At 32.9% G+C, this 28000-nt stretch overlaps 1 protein-coding gene across 2 annotated transcripts; it reads right to left on the bottom strand.

The window, feature by feature from the left end:
• Positions 1 to 9: 9 nt before the first annotated feature.
• On the bottom strand, positions 10 to 28000 carry LOC134683046 (uncharacterized). 2 transcript variants are annotated; one of them, XM_063542074.1, is made up of 5 exons: positions 27876 to 27999; positions 27520 to 27631; positions 14683 to 15350; positions 12130 to 12183; positions 10 to 9190 (listed from the first exon to the last, which is right to left on the bottom strand). In XM_063542074.1, the coding sequence occupies exons 3-5, from the start codon at positions 15334 to 15336 to the stop codon at positions 2078 to 2080; spliced, it is 7821 nt and encodes a 2606-aa protein (XP_063398144.1). In that variant the 5' UTR covers positions 15337 to 15350; positions 27520 to 27631; positions 27876 to 27999; the 3' UTR covers positions 10 to 2077. The 2 variants fall into 2 exon arrangements, with proteins under 2 accessions (XP_063398144.1, XP_063398143.1); XM_063542073.1 differs by lacking the exon at positions 27520 to 27631 and having other exon boundaries at positions 27876 to 28000.

The following is a 28000-nucleotide window of genomic DNA, read 5'->3' as shown; positions in this document are numbered from 1 at the left end:
AAATTGTTCGATGTGTTTTTTGTAAAGAACAGGTTTTACAATATTCATCAGATGCCAACTCCAATGATTTTAAAGGGGCATTATTGTTTGCAATGATAAAATAGAGTAAAGTATAACCAGGCAAGTTATACTTTGAAGATTTAATGCAAAAAAATGATTTTTTTTTATCAAATGGGGGAATATATACACCCTTGTTTTTTGGGAATTACTCAAAGTGGTTTAATATCTTTTAATGATAAAATAATCTTTCAGTAATATACCTATTTGAAGATTCTAGATAATATATTCTGCTTACAATGTGGGAAACAGTGGACATGCAGTTAACTTGTTTTAAGCACTCAGAAATAACAGATATCATTTACACAGAAAATGTAAATGTATTTTGCTATTTACCTTTTCTTCTGAGTGAATGTTGATTGTTCCTAAAAATACAACCTTTAAACCATGACAACCAGGCCAAACTAAAAAGAGTAATAGGCAGTGGCGGATCCAAGGGGAGGGTTCTGGAACCCACCCTTTTTTGGAGGATCAATGCATTTGAATAGTGACATAGAGTTGGAACTCCCCCTTTGACCTGGGCTGGGAACCCCTTCTTTTTAAAATGGCTGGATCTGCCACTGATAGGGATTGAATCTTTTTCTATAAGCATCTTTAATGTTTCTGCACAACAAAGGAAACTGCGAAATTGAACTGATGTAGTTATAGCTGTATGTAAAAATATAATGCCCATATCAAGATACATGTATATATATCAAACAGAAAATACCTTAATTTCGAAATGCAGACCATGGATGTTTTCAATGTATAAATAAAGTCCTGTTTAGTTCAGGTGAATTTGAAAACATTTTATCATCTCACCTCAAAGTTGACAACTTATTTTCAACATAAAGGATGTAAGCCCTTTGATTAAAAAATCCCTTTCTTTTATACAAAATTGTCAATAAAATTTTACCTGCCATCCTTTTTACAATTATGGGCACTTAAAACACCCCTTTCCTTATACCATAGATCTGCCCCTGTTTTCTGTCTATATGTGATTTAAGGTTTTTGATTTCTTTAAAAATATGTTAAACCATTTCAAATCATTCACTACATTTACACAAAAAAATTAGGGTTGATATTGTACGCATCAAATATATATACAAACTATGTACATAAAAACACAAAAAAACTTTAATTATGTTAAATAAACAATTCTGAAACACAACATTTCAACTTCTCTAAAAATGTGAGATTTAAATACGAGACATCAATTGATGGGATACTGGCACATATAAACTACTAAAAACTTAACAAAATTTTAAAATACTAAAAATTTTGTCCAAGCACTGTTAAATAAGCAATACACAAAAATATAGCACTATGTTAAAATACAACCAAAAATTTACCATCAAAATGTCATCTCTTAAGAAAACATATACAGTACACAAAAGAACCTTCCATTTATTATTATAGGTTTATTCTGGGAAAATAATATTTGGTATGACAGAAACAAATAATGCCTAAAATCTAGATTGCCATTTGTATAGATAAAAAGGTAGAATACTATTTGTTTAAAGTTCAATTTTAACTTTAACAATATTATTCCTGACTGCATAATAGAAAAGTTTTCATGTTCAACAGTGTTGTAAAATTTATCATTATATCCCCCCCCCCCCAAAAAAAAAAATCTTGAAAGAAAAAATAAGGATGCAATTAACTTCAGTTGCTTATTTTACTACATTAATTTCGTAATAATTTCGTCATAACAATGAAAAAACAATTGTTGCCAAACATTTTTTTGTTCAAATACATAAATTTGATAGCCATATCTCTGACAAACATGAAGGTAAAAGGAGAAAGTTTTTTCATTAACAAGACTGAGAACAATATGTATAAAAACAACAATCTTAAGTTTTTCTGCCAGTTAAAAAAAATAAAACATATTTTGTTATACTTCAACGTCAAATTAGAAAATGTGTGTAGTTTACAAAAAGTGATTGTTTTGGCAATTTAATTTGGTCAACTGGCGTAAAATCACCAAACTCAATGAGTGGTGTAATAATATATGACCTGTTTTTATCTAGGTAAAATTTCATCAAATGTTGTCTAAAATGGAGTCTGATATATCCCCTGTACCAAATTCAAACTGCACAGAGGGGTCAAACATATCACTTGGTTTATGTACAAGCCGTGGAGGAAGATAAAAATTTGGTGGCATTCGTCTTTGTTCCTGAAACACCCTGTTCCCTGAATCAACATTTCTTTGTCCTACATATTGCACTCTAGGATTAAGACTAGATTTAAAGTCAAAATGTTCAGGAATGTTTACCCTTGAACTTTGACCTTTGTCACTAGAATGTATTGATATTGTTTCATTTTCTAGCTGATACGGAGGCAGTAACTTCTGAGGTATTTCTTTTTTCTGAGGCGTAGTCGGGTAAACTTCAACCTCCTCTGGGGATGACACATCTTCATAGTCTGTGTTAGGCACAACATTTGATGAGACTTTAGGTTTGTTTGTTAAATTACACGGAGCACTCATTTGACGATGTACTTGTGAATTACTAAATCTATCCCTGTTCATTAAACCTGTAAATTCTAAACCCTGATTCGAACTTGACAAAAGTCCTTGGTTACTGATCTGTCGAACAGAATGTATTGAATTTTGGAAGTCAAACACACTTCCTTTAGAAGAGGCAACATAGCTTGCGGATGAACTTGGTATTGGTGAACAAACAGCAGACTTTTCTGAACAAGGAGGAGTATGTTGATAACTTAAATGACTTTTTACATGCGGCTGATCAAATGATTGACTTCTATGCATATTTGACAAGCTTGATTGATGATGTGCCTGTTCTGTACGTACTCTAGTACTTAGGGACAGAGGTTCTGATTGCTGTAATACTGGTTGAAATTTATCAATTCTTCCCTTGCTCACTGTTTGTTCCTTTTGGTGCAAAGAATGTGTTGACATTTCCTGATGAGGTATTCGTGATGTGTTTTGAAATTTCGATTTTTCATGAGAATGGTCATGATATTTTCTTTGACTATGAGATAAGGCCTCATGCTGTGGAACATGATGAACTCTTGAATAAGGCTCCATTTTTGAACTAGATTTAGGACTGTCTACTGATGACCTGTCAGAATTTTTCATCTGCGATTGCCTATGATGTGCAGCCATTTTTGGATGCTTTCGTTGATACTGAAAACTGGGATTAACATTTGATGTTGGACTAGATGTTAAATGATCTTGAACTTCATCCTTATTTTTGTTTAAAAATCGATCTTGAACTTTATCACTTTTATGAGACATCAAATGTTCCTGAATTTTATTCATTTTACTCGGAATAAAATGATCCTGTAATTTTTCCATCCTATTTTGAACACTAGAATCATGAACACTTTTTCTCCTTTCAGAGAACTGATCTTGAATTTTATCCATATTATTTGAATTCGGCTGTATTTTATCATTCTTTTTAGGCACAAAATGATTCTGAAATTTATTTGATTTATCAATCATGTCTAAAATAGCATCCTGCGGCTCTGTGCAAGAATTGACATAATTGTTCGATTTTGTTGACATACTTGCATTATGTGATTTCTCAGACACAACATATTCTGGTGGCATTGACTGTTGTTGATTTGAATTCAAATAATTAGTTTTTGCCGGTAAACTTTGTCGTCTTTCGTGAGGTTTATTGTTATTTCTTAAAATATTAACATTATGGCGTTGCTTCTGCTTACTAAGGTCCTGTCCATTTTTAACATTTTTGGGTCTATTCTGATTGAAAGATGGAGAAACAATCACATTTTGTCTTTTGTCCCATCTTTCAACATCAGGTGACGGAGCAGCAGGCTGTTGCCTATTTTGAGAAAAGGCTTTAGACGAGGGAATAGAATTAGGTTTGTATGTGTTTAAATGTACATCAATAAACTGCACAGGAGAGAAACTAGTATCAAAATGAGTATGCTGGTTATTAAGGATGGAACTGTCTTGAGAATTCCCTCTCTGAATGATGGGAGGGTAATCCTGTATGCTCTTTTGCTGGTCAACATTTCCTAGTGGACTGAAGTTTTTAGGTGAGCCATATATCTGCGGACTTTTCTGTTGTAATAATGCTATATTAGGAGAAGGCATTGACCTATTAGAAAGCTGTAATAAACCATGATGCCCAAATCCTTGACTTTTTAAAATCAGTTCATTGGTCATTTTTGCAGAAGCCACTTTGGCCAAATCTATGGGTGAAATGTGAGTAGGTCCTTCTAGAGGTGGAGAAATATCACAAATATAACTTTCATTTTCTTTTATACTCTGATTGCAGTCAATAGCTAAAGGCTTCAAAAATGCGTCTGACTTCTGAACAGTTTTAGCATTATTAGGCGATTGCATTAAATTAAGTGGGGCCACATTATGTGTAATCACTGCAGCATTTCCTTTCTTTGAATAATTAAATGGTCCAGGTGATTTCCTAAAAAGAATGTCAGATAAAGGTTGCTCACTTGAAGGTATTATAGAAACCGGCCGAATCGGAGATAATGAATCTGTTGTAAAAAATGTTTCTTCTTTCAGATGTTCTGCATAATCTTCAAAGTCAAAGTTTGTTACTAATGTAGGAGAATCTGTATCACTTATGTCATGTATGTCATCTTTATTTCCATTGTTTAAAACATTTAGTTGACCCTGATTATTTGTTACGATGTTTGGAGGTCGAGGTGACCTTCTTCTACTGGCTAAAGAATCTGGCTTGACATTAAAATTTGAAACAGTGTAGCGCATAGGTGGTGTCAATAATAGATTGTTTCTGCTGTTTTCAGATACCAATGTAGGAACTGGCTTGGTGGTCATTTTGCTGTTTTGAGAAATTGGTGTTTGAGATTGCTCGCAAGTACTTTTGGTGTCAGAAAAAGAAAAAGGTTTAAAAGTGTTGTTGCTATCCATAAAATTTGTCATTGATCTTGAATTAGTTTTGGCATCATCTAATTTATTGGCCGAACTGAAGAATTTGAGAAACTGTTCAGAAGAATCATCATTTGGAATGCCTGTTTCACTTTTCATTTCATCTATCCAAGAGTGTACAACAGTTTTATTTGAGTAATTGTTTTCCTGATTTTGTTTAAAATCTATTGAGTTTCTAGATGAGGAATCTCTTAATGATCTATTCTCCAATTCAATTTCAAAGTTCGAAGCAGTACAGAAATTTGAAGTTTTATTTGAGAAATTGTTCTCCTGATATTGTTTAAAATCTACTGAGTTTCTTGATGAAGAATCCCTCAATGATTTATTCTCCAATTTATTTTCGAACTTCGAAGCAGTACAGAAATTTGAAGGCCTAATCACACGATCATTACAAATCCTTTTTGCTATATGGTCGTTGGTCATAGGTTCATCGTCTATAACAGTTATATCAGAAGAAAACAGATCAGAATCAGCTGTATTATTCATAATAATAATCTGACCTTCTTTTGACCTTTTTGACTTAGTGGTGGCGCCACCAGCCATAGTGTCCATAGGTGAAGTAGCACTGGTGAGTAAAGACATCACTGACTTTTCAAATTTTTGTTTAGCTTCTTCAGGAATAGTACCCATCGTCTTAGCAATTAATTCTAACAAATTATTTGAGCTATTCTTGTTCAGCTCTTCATCAACTTTAGAAGGCTGAGCTCTTTTGACCGACACTGAATCGATCTCAGTGGACATAATTGGTTTATTCGGATAAACATAAACCTCTTCTGGTTTTGACCTGTCTTTAACAGATTTCTGACTATCACTAAAAACAATGCTCGGAGTCGAACTAACAAATATATCACATACATGCTTACTCTCACAAAAGTTAGGAATGGCCTTATTCATAAATAATAAATCCGTTTCAGAGCTACTTGTGGTAACTTTTTGTCCAATATCATAATTAAAATTTTTCCTTGAAAAGGATGATGCTGATATACCACTTTCTATTCTGCTGACATTGTCTCTTTGACGAATGGGTGTTGATTTCACCGGACGAAGATCAGCAGATTCCAGCCAATCGATGTCAGTACAGAGTTGAGCAATTTTTGAACCTTTAGGTAAGACAATTTCCACTTCAGTAATACTTTGCCTATCTGATATATCTTCAGTTTTCTCATAGTTTTGATTTTTTAAGTTTGCATTTCCAATTTTTAATATATCGTCAAAAGTGACCTTAGGTGATGGGAGAATAGAATCAAAAAGAGCTTCTTGTGGAGTTATACTTTTCTTTTCAACGGGTGCAGATATAAGATCTGCAATAGAATGAAAAAGGTTTCTCTCCTCTTGTTTCTCCTTCACGTTTTCAGTACTTTTTAGTCCTGATAAGTTGGAATTACTTTTGTTCCTAATTACTTTGTCATATGTCAGTGATGCTTTACTTTTTGCATTACTCTTCTCCAAAGAGGGTGATTCTTTACTTTTTACATTACTCTTCTCCAAAGAGGCTGGTTCTTTACTTTTTGCATTACTCTTCTCCAAAGAGGTTGATTCTTTACTTTTTGCATTACTCTTCTCCAAAGAGGGTGATTCTTTACTTTTTGCATTACTCTTCTCCAAAGAGGGTGATTCTTTACTTTTTGCATTACTCTTCTCTAAAGAGATCAATTCTTTGTTTTTCATGTTTTCCTTCTCTGGAATTAAATTCTCTTTACACTTAGCATGTTTCTTGTTTTCATTTTCCAAGCATAGTGATTCTTTACATTTTAAGCTATCTTTTTCTGTACTTTTCAGAGGTTTTGGTTTCATTTTCAAAAAACTTCTTTCAGTCTGAATGCCAAGAGTTACCGTATATGTCAACTTCCTGTTTGTACCAAATTTCGTTTCGGCAACACAATGCGATGACCTAGTTTGTGAACTTATCTCAGCATCTTTACTTATTTTTTCCAAAAGTGCTTTTTCCCTCGGTTTTATTAACTTCAAACCAACACTAAATCCATCAAAATATTTACAATTCTCCATCTCTTTTAGAATGTCATCCCCGTCGCACGATACACCAACATCCCTTTTAATAATTTCAGGCATCACAATATTATCTCCCCTATTTTCCTTATCATTTTCAATTTCTGTAACTGTCTTACAGAGTTTTTCTTCCTGACTAGAATTAAGATCAATACTAGAATAAGCACCATTTGTGATTGTCGGCGATTTTACAATTTCTACTAAAAGGCCAGCAGCACCATCTGATGGTGGTGTTTGACAAGGCTGTCCATTGTAAGGTGAGGTAACTGACACAACATTCAATACAAGAGGTGTGACACTCGGAGAAGAACTAGTCAATTCCAACTGATCCTGACATGACAAAGATGTCTTAAAAGTGTCACGAGCATGCCTTTTAACATCTGTAGCACTAAGAATATTTACTAAGTCTGGAGGATCCATACTTTCCTGACTAATGATTACTTTCGCTGAATTATTTTCCTTTTGAACATCACTATTTTTAGAAATTTCTGATACTTTTTCAAGAATCGGTGGCGAAATTTCTGACCCAGTAGAAGAAAACGATGGAAGAGACTGAACATCTGTATGAGAATCAATTGTTATCTCACATGGTTTAAGTTCTTCACTGACTTCAGTTTTGTTGTCAACTTCAGTGTTTTCAACTTTTTCTTCAGCATGTTCATTTGTTTTTCTAAGGGCAACAGAAAACATTCCCAACTTATAGAAATATCTATCCTTTTCTGACAATGTTTCACAGTCTAAGGGTTCAAAAATTTGACTTTTATCTTTTGGAGTAATACAAAATGTGAAGTAAGGTGATATAAGGCGTTTCCGACTTTTCGCCGATTTCTTCGGTTTATCCTGTTTTTCAGATTGCCTTTCTGACTGTCCAGTACCCCTTGTTGAATTGTCCAAAATACTTAACTTCCCAGCTATTTGTTTCCGTCTTTTAGCCGCATTGATCTGTCTCTGTGTTAGAGGCAAGGTGTGGACAACACTTTTCTTCGGTCTTAATATTATCTGTGTCATAGTTCTTGTGTTTCGCATTCTACACGGAATCTGATTATGTTTAATCAACATATCCCTTGTTTTGAATGTCCTTTCACAAGCTTTACATTTTACAGGCTTTTCATTTTTCAATTTTTGAGCCATGTTCTTTTTACCATCTGGTACTTTGGGTTTTGTGGCTGGTTTTTGTTTACTTTGCGGTTTTGTTTTAGTACTATTCAACACAGCTGTTTTGGACTTTTCGGTTTTCTTGTCAACAGTCTTATTACCTTCTTTAATGTTACTTTTCTTATCCTTTGCCTTATTAGAATTCACTACTGCTCTTTCTCTTGTACAAACTTTCCCATTTTTCTGTTTTTGAGAAACTTTTGTTTTTAATAGCGGTTTCGGTTTCCCATTAACAGCTTTTTTAACACTTTTAGCAGCCCTCGTTGCCTTTTTAGAATCTGTTGCTGATTTCTCATTTGATAGGCAGTCAGTCAAAACAACAACCAAGTTTTTCTTCCCATCATTTCTAGTCTTTAAAGTTTTAGCGTTTTTTGCTTCTTTTGTCTTCGTTTTTACATCATTTTTCCTTTTTGTTTTGTTATTATTTTCCTCTTTTTTATTTTCACTTTCATTTTCACCTTCAGGTGGACTTTCTTTTTCTTTTTCTGTTTCTACGTCTTTCACATTTGTTATTAACTGTTCCGTTTTGTTTATTTTTAATTTTATTCTATTGTCAATCTTTTGTTTTACTTTGTTTTTTAACAATTTTTCCTGCATTTCTTTAAGGGTCATTTCCTTCTTTTTAACTTTTGTCGGAAAATCGTCAAAAAAGTCTTTGCTTTTCCTTTTCCTAATTCGTTTAGGAAGAGCAGCCCCTATTCCCCACACTTCAGATTTAGGTTTTTCTCCAGTGACTAATTTCAAAGTTATTTTGGGTATTTTGTTACAATCAGATGTCTGTGGTTGATGACTAGAAACAATGTATGTTTTATTAAGAGATTCCGTGGATATTTCGTTGCCATCATTTTCAAGATCTGGGTTACAAGGGGATGCATCAGGTTTGCAAATGGTTGTTTCTAGATCACATTGTAGCACCTCCTGGCTATGAGGAGATTGAACCTGCTGGCATGGTGATTGCTCTAGATGCAGCGGAGACATTTCTGGTTTTGAGGCACAGGCTTCCAGAGAATGTGGTGAAGGTTCTGGTGTATCGGAAATAAAATCGTAGATTTTCAGGGCTTCGTCCAGCTTATCTGCATTTCTCATCACCTGTAAGCAGATAAAACGTCATTGTTTTAATCAAATTACAAATTGATTTGAGGTTATAATTTCGTAATTAGAGCACATGTTGTTTTAACAGACACAAGACACTATTATAATGTGTGTTCTGGCTTCACTTAGTCAATGATTTTGCATGAATTTTATAAAACAATTAAATGAGGGTTCTCACTATGGTGAGTTGATGAGTCCTGAACTCATGAAAATATGTCTGTACTAATCATTTTCAAAACCTTAAAGTACCGAGATCAAGATTGTAAAAAGCTGTATCAACTAAGTACATGTATCATCATATTATGTCAAACGTTTTAAAATAATCTTAATTAGTTGTTGTTGCCTTGCTTTTTTTCAAAGAGACTGAAATAATAAAGTATATTATTATCAACTAGAGGCTCTAAAGATCCTGTGTGGCTCACCTTGGCATATGTGAATTAAACAAAGGAAGCAGACAGTTCATGACAAAATTGTGTTTAGGTGATTGTGATGTGTTTGTACATCTTCCTTTACTGAACATTCTTGCTGCTTACAATTATCTCTATCTATAATGAACTTGTCCGTGTAGTTTCAGTGGAAAATGTTAGTAAAAATTTACAAATTTTATGAAAATTGTTAAAAATTGATTATAAAGGACAATAACTTCTTAGGGGGTCAATTGACCATTTTGGTAATTTTGACTTATTTTTGAGTCTTAAATTGCTGCACATTATTGTTGTTTACAGTTTATCTCTATCTATAACTAGAGGCTCTAAAGAGCCTGTGTCACTCACCTTGGTCTATGTGAATATTAAACAAAGGAAGCAGATGGATTCATGACAAAATTGTGTTTTGGTGATGGTGGTGTGTTTGTAAATCTAACTTTACTAAACAGTCTTGCTGCTTACAATTAATCTATCTATAATGAACTTGGCCCAGTAGTTTCAGTGGAAAATGTTAATAAAAATTTACAAATTTTATGAAAATTGTTAAAAATTGACTATAAAGGACAATAACTCCTTAGGGGGTCAATTGACCATTTCGGTCATGTTGACTTATTTGTAAATCTTACTTTCCTGAACATTATTGCTGTTTACAGTTTATCTCTATCTATAATAATATTCAAGATAAAAACAGCAAAATTTCCTTAAAATTACCGATTCAGGGGCAGCAACCCAACAATGGTTTGTCAGATGTATCTGAAAATAATTAACTGTATATGGCTGAGAGAAAACAGCTTTTGTAACTTGTACTAACATAAGTCAATGAAAGTACAATGGAAGTGATTTTAGCCTTGATACATACATGGACTAAACATAATGTCAATGACTCAATGATACTATAAACATATTCTGAAGTCTATTTATACATGTATTATTTCTATTATATTAAAATATAAATTAATATTGTGTCAGAGTTTTTAAATCTTTCGATCATTCACAAATTTGTCCTGAAACATTCTGTAACTGAAGTATTTCATAGTCTCATCAATTCAGTTTTAAGTCTGTTAAAAGTTCATTAGAGCATATACTAGTATATATGTTGTCTCTGTTTGTATACTTTAACTAACTCTAAATAAAGCTTATCTATTTATAATTTAAATATTATAGTTTAACAATTTGTATGACACCAAAACTTTAAATTATAAGTTTATAACATTAGACATGCATACATTTTTTTAAATTTTTTTTTTATAAATGATGTATGTTAAATCATGACAATGTTTAATTTAAAAATGTTATAATACTACACGTAAATGTCAATTTTTACTTGTTTATATGTTTAAAAATATTTAAAGAATTGACATCAAATTGTTTTTGTAGGAAAGTTTAAGATAACTTCAATCATCACAATCTGGTAAACATACATGTATATCATAGGACATGCAAAAAATGACATACTTTTTGTTACATAAAAACCTTGACATATGCTGCTTTGATGCTTTATTTATCTTAAAAAAAATAACTAGCAAATCATTTGTTTTTACACAAGGTTGTACAAGCTTATATATGAACATATGTTTGTTTTAAAAATGTACATCTGAAAGTGATTTAACATGATTCATTGTTGGATCCAGGGGGGGGTGTTCCTGGGGTTGGAACCCCCTTTCTTTTGGACGATCAATGCATTTGAATGGGAGCATATAGTTGGAACCCTTCCTTTACTCTGGGTTGTGAACCCCCCCCCCCCTAACTAAATTGGCTGGATCCACCACTGTGATTGACAATAGTTTCAATCTTGTAATTTAGCATGGAATACAAAAATCAAAACCCATAAAATAAATATATTTCTAAGCTTATCATGATATCTTATATAGACATAAATTTAAACACATAGGATAACTCAGTGTATAACAATGAGTGACACTTGTTGGGCAGTAGTTTATAATTAATGTATCGTTCCAGAGCATCCCCAGTTTTTGGTGGGATTCCAGCTGCTCAGTCTAGTTTTTTATGTTGTGGTTTGTATATTTACTGTTATAACTATTTGTCATTGGGTCACTTTTCAATTTTTGCCATTGCATTGTCAGTTTGCTTTTGAATGTCCCTTTTGTATCTTTTTCCTTTCATTGATTTGTTGTTTATAGACTTTGACTTTACATTAACAATCTTATACAATCTGTAATACAGTGGTTGTCATTTCTTGCTGTATATCAGATCTGGGTTTTTGTTAATTGTTTTGTATATTAGTATATATATAAATCCGGATGTTAGTTTTCTTATTTTCTTCATTGTTCTTATTATATTTGTCATTTCATTGCTTTTCATTGCTTCTGTATAAAGCAGTATGGGTTTTGCTAATTGTTAAAAGCCATACAGTGATCAATCGTTGTTAACTTGTAAGTCATTTTGGTCTTCGATGGATAGCTGTCTCATTGGCAATCATATGGTCATTAAGTACTGTATCTTAGCTTCTTTCTTATATATTGACACTTTAACTTTTACATTTTGCATTACCTGACTACTGTTGGCATCCTCTGAATTTCCATCTAGTTTCTTGTGAGAACCATTCTGAAAAAAAATGATTTTCATTAAAACTTCATGTAGTACTGTCAAGTATTAATATTGAAAGAATAATAAATTCATAAATATTTAATTTGATAATCTATACGTTAATATAGGCTATAGATTTACTACCAAATGACCAAACCAAGAATAGTACCTTTTCTCATATTCTTTTTTATATCTAATTGCAATTTATCCTTTCCCCAGCCATCTATTTATATCTTTTTATTTAAAATATGATTTGTTTGATCTTGTTCAATGGTCCGAATTCTGTTAGAATTAAAAATTTCTTGACTTGCTCAGATTTTGTTATTGTTGCATCAAAAAACAAAACCAAGCATTTTACCTTTTATATAGCATTTATAAGTCTTGCCCTTTAATAGATAGAGATACTGTGAACTTATTTTTGCAGATACTTTATTTCACGTTTAACAATATTATGCTGAGTTTGCTCCAGTTTATTTTTGCGGTTTACTCTTTCTATTGATCATGTATAATTACATGAGAAAAGACCCAAGTCATATATATATATATATATATTAGCAACTATTTATTTTTCGCATTATATTTGCACTCCCCAAAGTCGCGAAAATAAATTTGTTGCAGAAATATGTTGGTTTAAAGTATGTACATTGATACATACATGTACAATTTTCTAGAAGTCCTCACCAATTTAAAACTAAACAATTAAGAATGATTAATAAGCTGTCAAATTCTCATTATTTACCTCAACTAAATTCACAACAATTTTAAAATGAAGAATTTGGGTAGCTGCCTCATTGACATACATTTATATTAATCCTTCTATTTATATAAATCCTAAAAAATCAATGAAATCGGACAAACATTTCACACCTTCTCATTTGATCATATCTATCAACCATGATCAAATGGAAATAAAAATAAATGTTTTACTCATGTGTCGTTATTGATCCATCAATAAATAGCTTAAGAAGTCAGAAAATGTATACGTCACCGAAAACTTTTAAAACATCAACTGATCAATGTAGATTCATATTTACACTTTTATTCTTTTAATACAAATCCATGTGTTAAAATCAATAATTCCTTTTTATTTTGATGTTATAAAAAAAGCATGTGGTAGAATTGAAAAAATAGATTGCAATTTTCCATACTAGATCAATCATAGTTATAGTGTATGAAAACTGGGTTATCTGTTATCCTCAAGACGTTTAGTATTCTACTTTCAGTCTTCACATGTACTATATTAATGCAGCCCTATAAATATAGTCCTCTCACTTTCACTTTCAGAATTAAATATAAGGTAAATGACTATTTATGATCTTTTATTATTTAGCCTTTCCTGTTGTGGGGGTCTAACCTTTCCACTCCAGACAGCCAGAGTAAAGAAATAAACAAGTTTTTGTTTTGATTAATATGCAAACTAAGAGATGAAGTATGATTGCCAATGAGACATCTATACACCGGAGACCAAAGGAAATGAATGTAAACAACAATAAAACATAATATGACCTTCAACAATAAGCAAAATTCATACCGCACAGAAACCTGTACAGGGGTTTGTTATGAAAAAATTCGTAAGGGTTCCGTGGAACCCAGTGTCTCACCTACTTTTGCTGAAAATCGCAGGCTCAACAATAATGAGGAAAAAAATCAATACAAATATTCCTCTTGATACTATCTTTTGATTGTAAGGAGCTTCTGTCCAAGTTTTGTAAAAATCCAGGATAGTTTATGAATCTAATAAATGTTTTAAAAACTTTAACTGCAAATGGTATGTAATGGTATGTAATGTTAAAATTTGTGTATAAAGGACTCTATGTAGGTACATGTACATAAGGCCTAAATAAATATATTGTTTGTTTCGACAAACCCTACCCTGCCAAGCCAGGTGTGGGTAGGTAGGTAGGGAAATAATTTAATTTTTCCAAAAAGCTTGAACAATATCGTACAATCTGGCAAGCTCGGAAATGGGAAATGAATAAAATAATATTTGACTTAGTTTTGAAAATAAAATTTTATGAGTAGCACTGTTTTTGCAGGGTCAGTTGGGATTGGGGAAACAAACAATATTTTATTTTAGGCCTAATAATGACTTAATAATTATCATTGACTATAGACATTTTAATCAGAGTATGATTTTGTTGTTGATGCTAAACACATTAGACCTACAAATTGTGTAGATATTTTTAAGGAAAACTTTCGATATACAAAAATGTGAAGCTATTTTAGGAAAACTTATGATATACAAAAGTGTGTAGCTATTTTCGGAAAACTATTTCTCAAGGAATATAAATTTGATATCTTAATATCATCATCTTTTAAAACCATGAACAAAATTGAAATATTGTCATTGAAGATTATGTCATATATATCTGAAATGATTATTATAACACTATGTCTTATAGTATTGAAATTAAAATTTTCAAAAGTTTTACAGATAATGACAGACAACTAAGGATGACCAACATGTACAATGACATACGTCAAGTGATGAGATTTTGAAAATAAAACCATATCTACCTTTTTTCTTTCCACTTTTGCTTTTTTAACTAGATCCAACATGGTATACTGAGACTTGAGGTCAGATGAGTCCTGATCAATGTCTGAATTCTCTGACACAGATATCTGTTCTGAGGTACCATTCGAATTACTAAATTGTTTTAGTTGATCTTTCTTTTGTTGTAATATCTGTGCTGCCTTTAAAAGTGTTTCTATCTGGTTTGTGACCTTGTCCTCATTTTGTGACACACTATCGTCCGAATCTTCCTCATTGGCTGAAATCAATGAATCGAAAGTATCTTTCAATTCATTTTTCATTTCTGGTTTGTTACAGGGTCGTTTGACGTGATCTCTCATTTCGTTGATCGTCATAAATTCTTTTTTACAGATGTAACATTTCATGTCCATCCTTTTCTTTTTATTTGGAGTTGAAGTCTCACTCTGAGGGGAAGGCGTAGGGGATTCATACTTTGACAAAAATGGATGAATCTGTTGGTTCGAATGATTGTAGCCGCCATACTTCTTCTGAGTAGATATTGCTTTACATTCTTTGCTATGACGCCATCTCTGCATGGGATCAGGGAAACCAGTCATACAGTGGCGGCACCAAAACAACTGTGCCGAAGGGTTGCTTAGCTGATGACATGGGTGCCCAACAGGTGGTTCCCCTGACATATTAAATGGGTTTCCTAAAATGTGAACAAATATATATCACTTAATACATCTATCTTATTTTGTATTGTATCAAAGAACATAAAACTGTAATGTACATTCTTGTATGTGAATGAAAAGGAGCAATATGTCTGAATATAGAGATATTATATAACTACATGTAATTTACTGCATAATGTCATTAAATGTAGCATCCATTGATCAGGCATTTCTCACATAAATACAGGGAAGAAAAAAAAAATTGCGAAAGCAAACTTACAGATCTAACATTGTTGGGTTGATGTTTAGACGAGTTATATATATAATCTGTTGTAGAGTTGTCACTGGCTCAGATGTACTTATATATATATATATATAAACGAGTCTAAATTGAAAACTACGTTCAAACCTATGACTGCGTTGGATAAAATATATATACACCGAAATATATATATATACAACTCGTCTAAACATCAACCCAACAATTTTAGATCTGTAAATTTGCTTTCGCAAATTTTTGGTTCTTCCCTCGCCAGGATTCAAACCCATGCTACTGTGATATCGTGACACCAAATCGCCTGCACTGCAGCTGTCCCGCTAGACCACACCACCTGGGCTCTCACAAAAAGAGCTTTCGCTGGCCATGTGTTACCTTTCCACGTCAGTTTTAATCTAGCGGCGTACTACAGTACATGATATATAAGGCATGAAGGTGTTATTATTACAGATCAGCTAAATTATCTATAGTAAAGGATCCTACAAATTAATGTAAGATACAGTCACAGAAAATAATTATATTCATAAGTACGTCTAAGTCAGTGACAACCCTACAACAGATGTATCCATGGGATTGCCATCAATGATGGTGATACATGGCTGTGTACATAATGTATATACAACTCATCTAAACATCAACCCAACAATGTTAGATCTGTATATTTGCTTTCGCAAATTTTTGGTTCTTCCCTCGCCAGGATTCGAACCCATTAGCTGATCTGCAACAATAACATCTTCATGCCTTTTATATCATGTACTGTAGTACGCCGCTAGATTAAAACTGATGTGGAAAGGTAACACATGGCCAGCGAAAGTTCTTTTTGTGAGAGCCCAGGTGGTCGTGTGGTCTAGTGGGACGGCTGCAGTGCAGGCGATTTGGTGTCACGATATCACAGTAGCATGGGTTCGAATCCCAGCGAGGGAGGAACCAAAAATTTGCGAAAAGCAAATTTACAGATCTAACATTGTTGGGTTGATGTTTAGAAGAGTTGTATATACATTATGTACACAGCCATGTATCACCATCATTGATGGTGATCCGATGGATACATCTGTTGTAGGGTTGTCACTGACTCAGACGTACTTATGTATATATTATATATATACAACTTGTCTAAACATCAACCCAACAATGTTAGATCTGTAAATTTGCTAATTTACAGATCTAACATTTTTGGGTTGATGTTTAGACGAGTTGTATATACATTATGTACACAGCCATGTATCACCATCATTGATGGTGATCCGATGGATACATCTGTTGTAGGGTTGTCACTGACTCAGACGTACTTATATATATATATATATATATAGGTTTGAACGTAGTTTTCAATTTAGACTCGTATATATATATATATATCAAATGCGTTTTGTTTAAATATACTTTTTCACTCTTTTGGTCTTTTGGAAAATGTTGTTTGTGCTGTTTTTAGACCCTTCTACAACGAAATTTGTTTGACATGCACACGTATAAAAATTGCGGTTTTTATACCGCAATTTTTATACGTGTGCATGTCAAACAAATTTCGTTGTAGAAGGGTCTAAAAACAGCACAAACAACATTTTCCAAAAGACCAAAAGAGTGAAAAAGTATATTTAAACAAAACGCATTTGACTAACAGGTCGAACAACTGATGTTCTTTAACCCTGCTGACTGCCATTGGCGATTGCCAAATAAAATTGATCACAGGTTGTAACAAAATGGATCTTATTATAAATTTAATACGTCACAGAAATTTTTTTTTGTTAACTTGTGGACAGGATGTTGTGCCACAAACATTTGGTGTCAATATTTCTTTAGTACACCATATCCGGATTTCGACAATAAATGTCTCTTCAGTGATGTTAGGGATCGAAACGGTATTTGGAAGGCCATATAAAAAGCACCCTCATTTTTAGAGAAAGTACCCTCATTTTTAGATTAACTCTTGAATTTTAAGAGTCAATATATAGGATGAACGGATCATATAAACCGGAGGGAAAATATGATACATGTACATGCCCAAACAAAAAATATAAACGAGTCTAAATTGAAAACTACGTTCAAACCTATGACTGCGTTGGATAAAAACCGCAATTTTTATACGTGTGCATGTCAAACAAATTTCGTTGTAGAAGGGTCTAAAAACAGCACAAACAACATTTTCCAAAAGACCAAAAGAGTGAAAAAGTATATTTAAACAAAACGCATTTGACTAACAGGTCGAACAACTGATGTTCTTTAACCCTGCTGACTGCCATTGGCGATTGCCAAATAAAATTGATCACAGGTTGTAACAAAATGGATCTTATTATAAATTTAATACGTCACAGAATTGTTTTTTTGTTAACTTGTGGACAGGAGGTTGTGCCACAAACATTCGGTGTCAATATTTCTTTAGTACACCATATCCGGATTTCGACAATAAATGTCTCTTCAGTGATGTTAGGGATCGAAACGGTATTTGGAAGGCCATATAAAAAGCACCCTCATTTTTAGAGAAAGTACCCTCATTTTTAGATTAACTCTTGAATTTTAAGAGTCAATATATAGGATGAACGGATCATATAAACCGGAGGGAAAATATGATACATGCCCAAACAAAAAATATAAACGAGTCTAAATTGAAAACTACGTTCAAACCTATGACTGCGTTGGATAAAAACCGCAATTTTTATATGTGTGCATGTCAAACAAATTTCGTTGTAGAAGGGTCTAAAAACAGCACAAACAACATTTTCCAAAAGACCAAAAGAGTGAAAAAGTATATTTAAACAAAACGCATTTGACTAACAGGTCGAACAACTGATGTTCTTTAACCCTGCTGACTGCCATTGGCGATTGCCAAATAAAATTGATCACAGGTTGTAACAAAATGGATCTTATTATAAATTTAATACGTCACAGAAATTTTTTTTTGTTAACTTGTGGACAGGATGTTGTGCCACAAACATTCGGTGTCAATATTTCTTTAGTACACCATATCCGGATTTCGACAATAAATGTCTCTTCAGTGATGTTAGGGATCGAAACGGTATTTGGAAGGCCATATAAAAAGCACCCTCATTTTTAGAGAAAGTACCCTCATTTTTAGATTAACTCTTGAATTTTAAGAGTCAATATATAGGATGAACGGATCATATAAACCGGAGGGAAAATATGATACATGTACATGCCCAAACAAAAAATATAAACGAGTCTAAATTGAAAACTACGTTCAAACCTATGACTGCGTTGGATAAAAACCGCAATTTTTATACGTGTGCATGTCAAACAAATTTCGTTGTAGAAGGGTCTAAAAACAGCACAAACAACATTTTCCAAAAGACCAAAAGAGTGAAAAAGTATATTTAAACAAAACGCATTTGACTAACAGGTCGAACAACTGATGTTCTTTAACCCTGCTGACTGCCATTGGCGATTGCCAAATAAAATTGATCACAGGTTGTAACAAAATGGATCTTATTATAAATTTAATACGTCACAGAAATTTTTTTTTGTTAACTTGTGGACAGGATGTTGTGCCACAAACATTCGGTGTCAATATTTCTTTAGTACACCATATCCGGATTTCGACAATAAATGTCTCTTCAGTGATGTTAGGGATCGAAACGGTATTTGGAAGGCCATATAAAAAGCACCCTCATTTTTAGAGAAAGTACCCTCATTTTTAGATTAACTCTTGAATTTTAAGAGTCAATATATAGGATGAACGGATCATATAAACCGGAGGGAAAATATGATACATGTACATGCCCAAACAAAAAATATAAACGAGTCTAAATTGAAAACTACGTTCAAACCTATGACTGCGTTGGATAAAAACCGCAATTTTTATACGTGTGCATGTCAAACAAATTTCGTTGTAGAAGGGTCTAAAAACAGCACAAACAACATTTTCCAAAAGACCAAAAGAGTGAAAAAGTATATTTAAACAAAACGCATTTGACTAACAGGTCGAACAACTGATGTTCTTTAACCCTGCTGACTGCCATTGGCGATTGCCAAATAAAATTGATCACAGGTTGTAACAAAATGGATCTTATTATAAATTTAATACGTCACAGAAAATTTTTTTTGTTAACTTGTGGACAGGAGGTTGTGCCACAAACATTCGGTGTCAATATTTCTTTAGTACACCATATCCGGATTTCGACAATAAATGTCTCTTCAGTGATGTTAGGGATCGAAACGGTATTTGGAAGGCCATATAAAAAGCACCCTCATTTTTAGAGAAAGTACCCTCATTTTTAGATTAACTCTTGAATTTTAAGAGTCAATATATAGGATGAACGGATCATATAAACCGGAGGGAAAATATGATACATGCCCAAACAAAAAATATAAACGAGTCTAAATTGAAAACTACGTTCAAACCTATGACTGCGTTGGATAAAAACCGCAATTTTTATATGTGTGCATGTCAAACAAATTTCGTTGTAGAAGGGTCTAAAAACAGCACAAACAACATTTTCCAAAAGACCAAAAGAGTGAAAAAGTATATTTAAACAAAACGCATTTGACTAACAGGTCGAACAACTGATGTTCTTTAACCCTGCTGACTGCCATTGGCGATTGCCAAATAAAATTGATCACAGGTTGTAACAAAATGGATCTTATTATAAATTTAATACGTCACAGAAATTTTTTTTTGTTAACTTGTGGACAGGATGTTGTGCCACAAACATTCGGTGTCAATATTTCTTTAGTACACCATATCCGGATTTCGACAATAAATGTCTCTTCAGTGATGTTAGGGATCGAAACGGTATTTGGAAGGCCATATAAAAAGCACCCTCATTTTTAGAGAAAGTACCCTCATTTTTAGATTAACTCTTGAATTTTAAGAGTCAATATATAGGATGAACGGATCATATAAACCGGAGGGAAAATATGATACATGTACATGCCCAAACAAAAAATATAAACGAGTCTAAATTGAAAACTACGTTCAAACCTATGACTGCGTTGGATAAAAACCGCAATTTTTATACGTGTGCATGTCAAACAAATTTCGTTGTAGAAGGGTCTAAAAACAGCACAAACAACATTTTCCAAAAGACCAAAAGAGTGAAAAAGTATATTTAAACAAAACGCATTTGACTAACAGGTCGAACAACTGATGTTCTTTAACCCTGCTGACTGCCATTGGCGATTGCCAAATAAAATTGATCACAGGTTGTAACAAAATGGATCTTATTATAAATTTAATACGTCACAGAAAAAATTTTTTGTTAACTTGTGGACAGGATGTTGTGCCACAAACATTCGGTGTCAATATTTCTTTAGTACACCATATCCGGATTTCGACAATAAATGTCTCTTCAGTGATGTTAGGGATCGAAACGGTATTTGGAAGGCCATATAAAAAGCACCCTCATTTTTAGAGAAAGTACCCTCATTTTAAGATTAACTCTTGAATTTTAAGAGTCAATATATAGGATGAAAGGATCATATAAACCGGAGGGAAAATATGATACATGTACATGCCCAAACAAAAAATATAAACGAGTCTAAATTGAAAACTACGTTCAAACCTATGACTGCGTTGGATAAAAACCGCAATTTTTATACGTGTGCATGTCAAACAAATTTCGTTGTAGAAGGGTCTAAAAACAGCACAAACAACATTTTCCAAAAGACCAAAAGAGTGAAAAAGTATATTTAAACAAAACGCATTTGACTAACAGGTCGAACAACTGATGTTCTTTAACCCTGCTGACTGCCATTGGCGATTGCCAAATAAAATTGATCACAGGTTGTAACAAAATGGATCTTATTATAAATTTAATACGTCACAGAAATTTTTTTTTGTTAACTTGTGGACAGGATGTTGTGCCACAAACATTCGGTGTCAATATTTCTTTAGTACACCATATCCGGATTTCGACAATAAATGTCTCTTCAGTGATGTTAGGGATCGAAACGGTATTTGGAAGGCCATATAAAAAGCACCCTCATTTTTAGAGAAAGTACCCTCATTTTTAGATTAACTCTTGAATTTTAAGAGTCAATATATAGGATGAACGGATCATATAAACCGGAGGGAAAATATGATACATGCCCAAACAAAAAATATAAACGAGTCTAAATTGAAAACTACGTTCAAACCTATGACTGCGTTGGATAAAAACCGCAATTTTTATACGTGTGCATGTCAAACAAATTTCGTTGTAGAAGGGTCTAAAAACAGCACAAACAACATTTTCCAAAAGACCAAAAGAGTGAAAAAGTATATTTAAACAAAACGCATTTGACTAACAGGTCGAACAACTGATGTTCTTTAACCCTGCTGACTGCCATTGGCGATTGCCAAATAAAATTGATCACAGGTTGTAACAAAATGGATCTTATTATAAATTTAATACGTCACAGAAAATTTTTTTTGTTAACTTGTGGACAGGATGTTGTGCCACAAACATTCGGTGTCAATATTTCTTTAGTACACCATATCCGGATTTCGACAATAAATGTCTCTTCAGTGATGTTAGGGATCGAAACAGTATTTGGAAGGCCATATAAAAAGCACCCTCATTTTTAGAGAAAGTACCCTCATTTTTAGATTAACTCTTGAATATATATACAACTCGTCTAAACATCAACCCAACAATGTTAGATCTGTAAATTTGCTTTCGCAAATTTTTGGTTCTTCCCTCGCCGGGATTCGAACCCATGCTACTGTGATATCGTGACACCAAATCGCCTGCACTGCAGCCGTCACGACCACCTGGGCTCTCTAAAAAAGAGCTTTCGGTGGCCATATGTTACCTTTCCACGTCAGTTTTAATCTAGCGGCGTACTACAGTACATGATATATAAGGCATGAAGATGTTATTGTTACAGATCAGCTAAATTATCTATAGTAAAGGATCCTACAAATAAATGTAAGATACAGTCACAGAAAATAATTATTTTCATAAGTACGTCTGAGTCAGTGACAACCCTACAACAGATGTATCCATCGGATCGCCATCAATGATGGTGATACATGGCTGTGTACATAATGTATATACAACTCGTCTCAACATCAACCCAACAATGTTAGATCTGTAAATTTGCTTTCGCAAATTTTTGGTTCTTCCCTCGCTGGGATTCGAATATATATATATATATGCAACTCATCTAAACATCAACCCAACAATGTTAGATCTGTAAATTTGCTTTCGCAAATTTTTGGTTCTTCCTTCACCGGGATTCGAACCCATGCTACTGTGATATCATGACACCAAATTGCCTGCACTGCAGCCGTCCCGCTAGACCACACGACCACATGGGCTCTCAAAATAAAGAGCTTTCTCTGGCCATGTGTTACCTTTCCACGTCAGTTTTAATCTAGCGGCGTTCTACAGTACATGATATATAAGGCATTAAGATGTTATTGTTACAGATCAGCTAAATTATCTATAGTAAAGGATTCTACAAATAAATGTAAGATACAGTCACAGAAAATAATTATATTCATAAGTACCTCTGAGTCAGTGACAACCATATATATATATATAAACATGTATTAAAGGCAACAGTTCAAATGTCAAAACTCCCAAAATCATAATGTCGCAGTTTTTATTCGAAAAATGCAATTAGGATAAAGCCTACATGCATGACATGCATGACATGGGTGTATAGATCTAAAACATGTAATACATTGTATGTATGTAATGCTAACAAGTTTTATAAACACTTTTAAAATCTACAATGCATAAAGTTTGCTGTTAATACTCAAACCCCCCTCACTGAGATATCTTTTAAACCTTGTGATTTTCTTAGAAATTTATATAAAATGAAATTAAAAATGGAAATATGTACATGTATCTTATTTTTTTCAATTTCAGCAAAATGTTCTATAGGTATTTTGGGGGGTTTTACTTCCATTAATTCACATGTCACAAGAAGATTTTAAGTTTAAACATGTTAAAGGAAATCAATTTGACAAAATATCATGAAATGATTATGAATTTCTGATACATATAGAAATTGATATATATATTTTTAAAATATCAGACCTGCTGGGAATAGATCACCTGTCAAATGTTTATCATTGAATAATCAATAATAATTATACTTTAACAAGCAACCCTATTATTTGGTTTCCCTCCCCTATAATAAGACATGCACTTTTCAAATAATTAAAAAATCAATGATCTTTTATTTCTCCTCTTCATGACCTTCAATATGTTTAAATTTTACAAACTTTCCTATAATAATCATAGGTTTCATCATTTTTTCGAAAAAATCATGTATTCAGCAAAATTTGAGAATAAAAGCAATTATTATTGTTATATAACGAAACAATTGAATTCAATTGATTTTAAAATAAAATAGTGTAAACTGCATTGTGCAAAAATTTCAAAATTAGAAGTCTAGTTGTGAGAATTGGTTTAAAAAACTTCTAAAATTCATGTTTTTTTCAGAGATTACTATCATGTGTAAAACTTAAATCAATTGAGCCAATATTAAATTTTAATATTGAAAATGTATCTAAAATGTGTTTTAATATTTAGCACATGGGTTAAACAAAAAGATAGTAATTACAAAATTTAACAAACAACAAATCCACATGATACCGTATTGTTGAAAACTGGCAATTTTTATTATAATATATTCCTTTGGTTTTGAAGTTGGTAAAATACAAATAACAAAAAAAGAAAATTCTACATGTCAGGTATGGTTTTCAAAAATCTCTAACTTAGGTAAGAGTTTTTTTAGCAAAATAATTATTCTTACAGCACTTTCAATATAACATTATGAAAGATCTCTGAATATATTTCAATAATGCTGCGTTACAATCTTCAAAAATATCAAAACTTCTCTTGAAAACTTAAGGAATTTCGCTACTCGGTTTCAAAATAATAAGCATTTCATAACACTACTATATAACTATGATAGGGGATTATTAAGGGAATCAAAAGAGCAAAAATAAAATATAGGTCAATGTGCTTGGTTTCAGGATGTTAGCCGTTGAAATTATGGCTGGGAAATGGCCTCTCTTGATTTTCATAGCTTTATCATCAAATGATCATTGACAAGTTTTAAGTTCTGAAAAACTATCAAAAAATAACAAACATTTTATCAGACTTTTACAGAAGGCTTATAATAAAACATGCAGAACTTTATTAAAAGAAAAATGGGGGTCAATGGGGGGGGGTAATTAGGGTAGTGATTTGATTGATATACAGATTATTCTCTGTGCAAACTTTGTTTAAAATAGTCTGATAAAGTTAACGTTCCATTTTAGTTTCTGTCCTGATCCTTATTACACCAAACAATGAAATTTCGTACTCCATAAATTTTCAAGATACATGTATGTATCATTAATATCAAGGTAAACCTGAGTTTGGCTACTTTTCACATTTCCGATATTGAACTCTTAATGGCATACAATACTGTTACAGGGGATGTAATGACGTTGCTAACGTAAAATGTTATTTTCCCCCGACGTCAAACTGTGAAATATCGGGAAAAGATGCATTTTTCCACTGATTTTTATCATTCAAACTGATTTAATTTGAAAACGAGTGCATGGACCCCTATTTTTTAGAATGACATTTTGTTTCATTTTGCAGGAAGATTATGTGGACCAAATTTTATAAAACTGTAAATAGTGCATTTTTTTTATTTTGATAAATATACAGCAAAAAATTATGTTTTTTTCTCATTTCATGACCATTTGATAAATATGTATTATTTTTGAATAAAAAATGCATAAATTTTTAAGATACTAAGAAAAAGAAATTACAAATTATTCAACAAAAAACAATTTGTGTTCATCTTTAAAAACAAAAAAGTTATGGCTTTCTTTGGACATGTTCGAGAGGGAAAATACGGCCACAAATCCGAATTTTGAGAAAATATACTAAATTTTGTGCTCATATTGTATTACATATTTGATTTAATCAGGTAAAAAATAGTCTATACATGCAAATTTTCATCAACTTGTAAATACAGGATCAAAACTGTATCGTATGCCCTTATACGGCTTTCAAAGTGCCATATTTTCATGAGCTGACATCTGTGAAGAGTTTATGGACCATGAACTGCTTTGTTAAAGTCTCTACTATCATGACAGTTCAACTGGGGCAGTTAAAAAAAAAGATGAAGGGTCATACGGGCCATCAAAAAATTGTTGATGCCATCACGCCTACAGACAGGATTGGAGGTAAAAGGGTAAAACTGATTGCTTAACAAGAGGCCAGTTTTGTTACAGGATAATCTAAGAACAAAAATTGTCAGATTGCTTAGATTTTAGTCCCCTGAAGACTTTGATCAGGGAATACATGTATATAAATATCACCCATTTGAATATATTGTTTATTCTCAGGCCTGTAGCCAGAAAACCTCTAAAAGGCTATTGCGGGCCAAGATGTTCGACAATAGGAGGCAAACTTCTATCTCGGTTCCTACTTAAAGAATGTTGTTTTGTTTTGTTTTCAGGGTGCTTCTTACCAAAAAACTTCACAGTGGCAGATCCAGAGGTGGGATTTTGGGGGTTGAATGGTTAACACTAGTCATTTTTTGGGGTTGTTTATCTGATAAACTTTATCATTTATAGTTAGCTGTTCGGTTAGAGCTATGGCTCTGTGTTGAAGATAAATGGTTTACTTTAACAAATCGAGACTTGGATGGAGAGTTGTCTCATTGGCACTCATACCACATCTTCTTATATCTTATTAAAGTATAAACTCAACATAACAAAACTTCCACTCCAAATTTCAAATTATTCTCAAATACAAAAGCTGTCAGAGTTAACATATTGCAACACATCCTCAAACAGTAACTGACTGTGGAGAATATATAAACACAACAGGGTACTCTGTAATTACAACTCATTCTTATATGACAACCTGTTATCGTCAATGGGTATAATCACAATATGTTCCTTTAGCGCAAACACAGTAATACACAAAAACGGCTGTTCCACGTTACCACCAACTTATTTATACTGCCAGACATTCTCAATTTTGACAACAAAATCCCCAGTTTACCAAGGCCAAGATTCAGATATGATATGTATTTATCTCTATTCTACAGCAAAAAAAACCGAATAAGGCCATTTCAATTATTTTTCATGGTAAATTTCATAAAACGAAAATTTGGTGAAATGAGGTTATTGTCTTGGCATGGCAACTAAACATGGTGAATTCAAAAGGATATTTCCGTAAACAAAATCAATTGACACCGGCCTTTAAAGCTTCTTGTACGCCTGGTATTTACATTCATGACATTTGATTTTTTGTATTTGTAGAATAGAGATAACTTTATAGTATCTGAATCTTGGCCTATGTAAAACTGGGGTTTTGATGTTAAAAATTGAGAATATCTGGTAGTATAAATAAGTTGCAGAACTTGACAGCCGGTTTGGTGTATGTATGTGTTTGCGATAAAAGTAGATTTACCGTGATTATACTGGTTGACAATAATAGGTCCTCATATTAGGATAACGTATTTACAACAATATTTTCAACGACAATCCCCACCCCAATAACTTAACACTTGGCAGAGTCTGTTATTATGGTGGAGGAAGTCAAATTAAGTGCTCTCACTGGGTTGCTTGGCATGAACAGACAAACCAGATAGATCTCCAGGTCATAGTCTGCAGCAACTTTGAACAAAAGATGCCCCCAAAGTACATATTCTAGTTTACGCTCTAGTCTGGGTACCAGAGATGTGTGTGAGAGGGTGAAAATAACACTTCTGATGTACTGGTACTTTGAACGACCCACCAAAATGCCCAAGTCAGGGACCTTCAGCAACCGTAACCATTGGTTTTATCCACTCGACCACAAACTCATATATTGGAACTGGTGTAGCAATTCTAAAAATGGTCACTTTCATTTCAATGAACACTCCCAGTCCCAGGATTATTTTGTTTACTACTCTGAATGGCAAAGCCTTAGACATGGTTTCATAATTTTGGTCAAAATTTGATAGGAAAAAATTGTCTAGATTATTACCTTTTAACTTTAGCAGAGAATAGAATCAATATAGAGCTCAAGTTGGCAGCCATCACAACTTTCTTGGTGCACGTTGATGGCCCGTCTACCTGTATAGGTTGCCATGAAATGTCTGAAACGTAAACAAATGAGAACATTTGCTTAACACATTACTTCATTAAAGTGAAATGTGATGTGAGAATGATAAAGGATTACTGGAAAGGTCAACTAAATAGCGAATATATTGAGGAAATGAAGTAAAAAAAAAATTGTCACAAAAGTAATTTAGAGTGACCTCCCCTTAGAAAATTTCCATAAATGCGGAAAATCTCGTAAACAAGCCACTACGTTAAACAAAAACAAGTAAAAGTACATACTATGTATATGTATGATCGTCATATATTACAACACAGGTATATAAAACCATTATCGCAGAAAATATATTCTTCTTTCATTGTCGGCAGCTGTGTTTTTCAACAATACACTTCATATAGACACCAGG

Source organism: Mytilus trossulus, chromosome 9 (genome assembly GCF_036588685.1).
Source record: "Mytilus trossulus isolate FHL-02 chromosome 9, PNRI_Mtr1.1.1.hap1, whole genome shotgun sequence".
Taxonomy (NCBI): domain Eukaryota; kingdom Metazoa; phylum Mollusca; class Bivalvia; order Mytilida; family Mytilidae; genus Mytilus; species Mytilus trossulus.
This window is presented reverse-complemented; position numbering and strand designations above follow the sequence as displayed.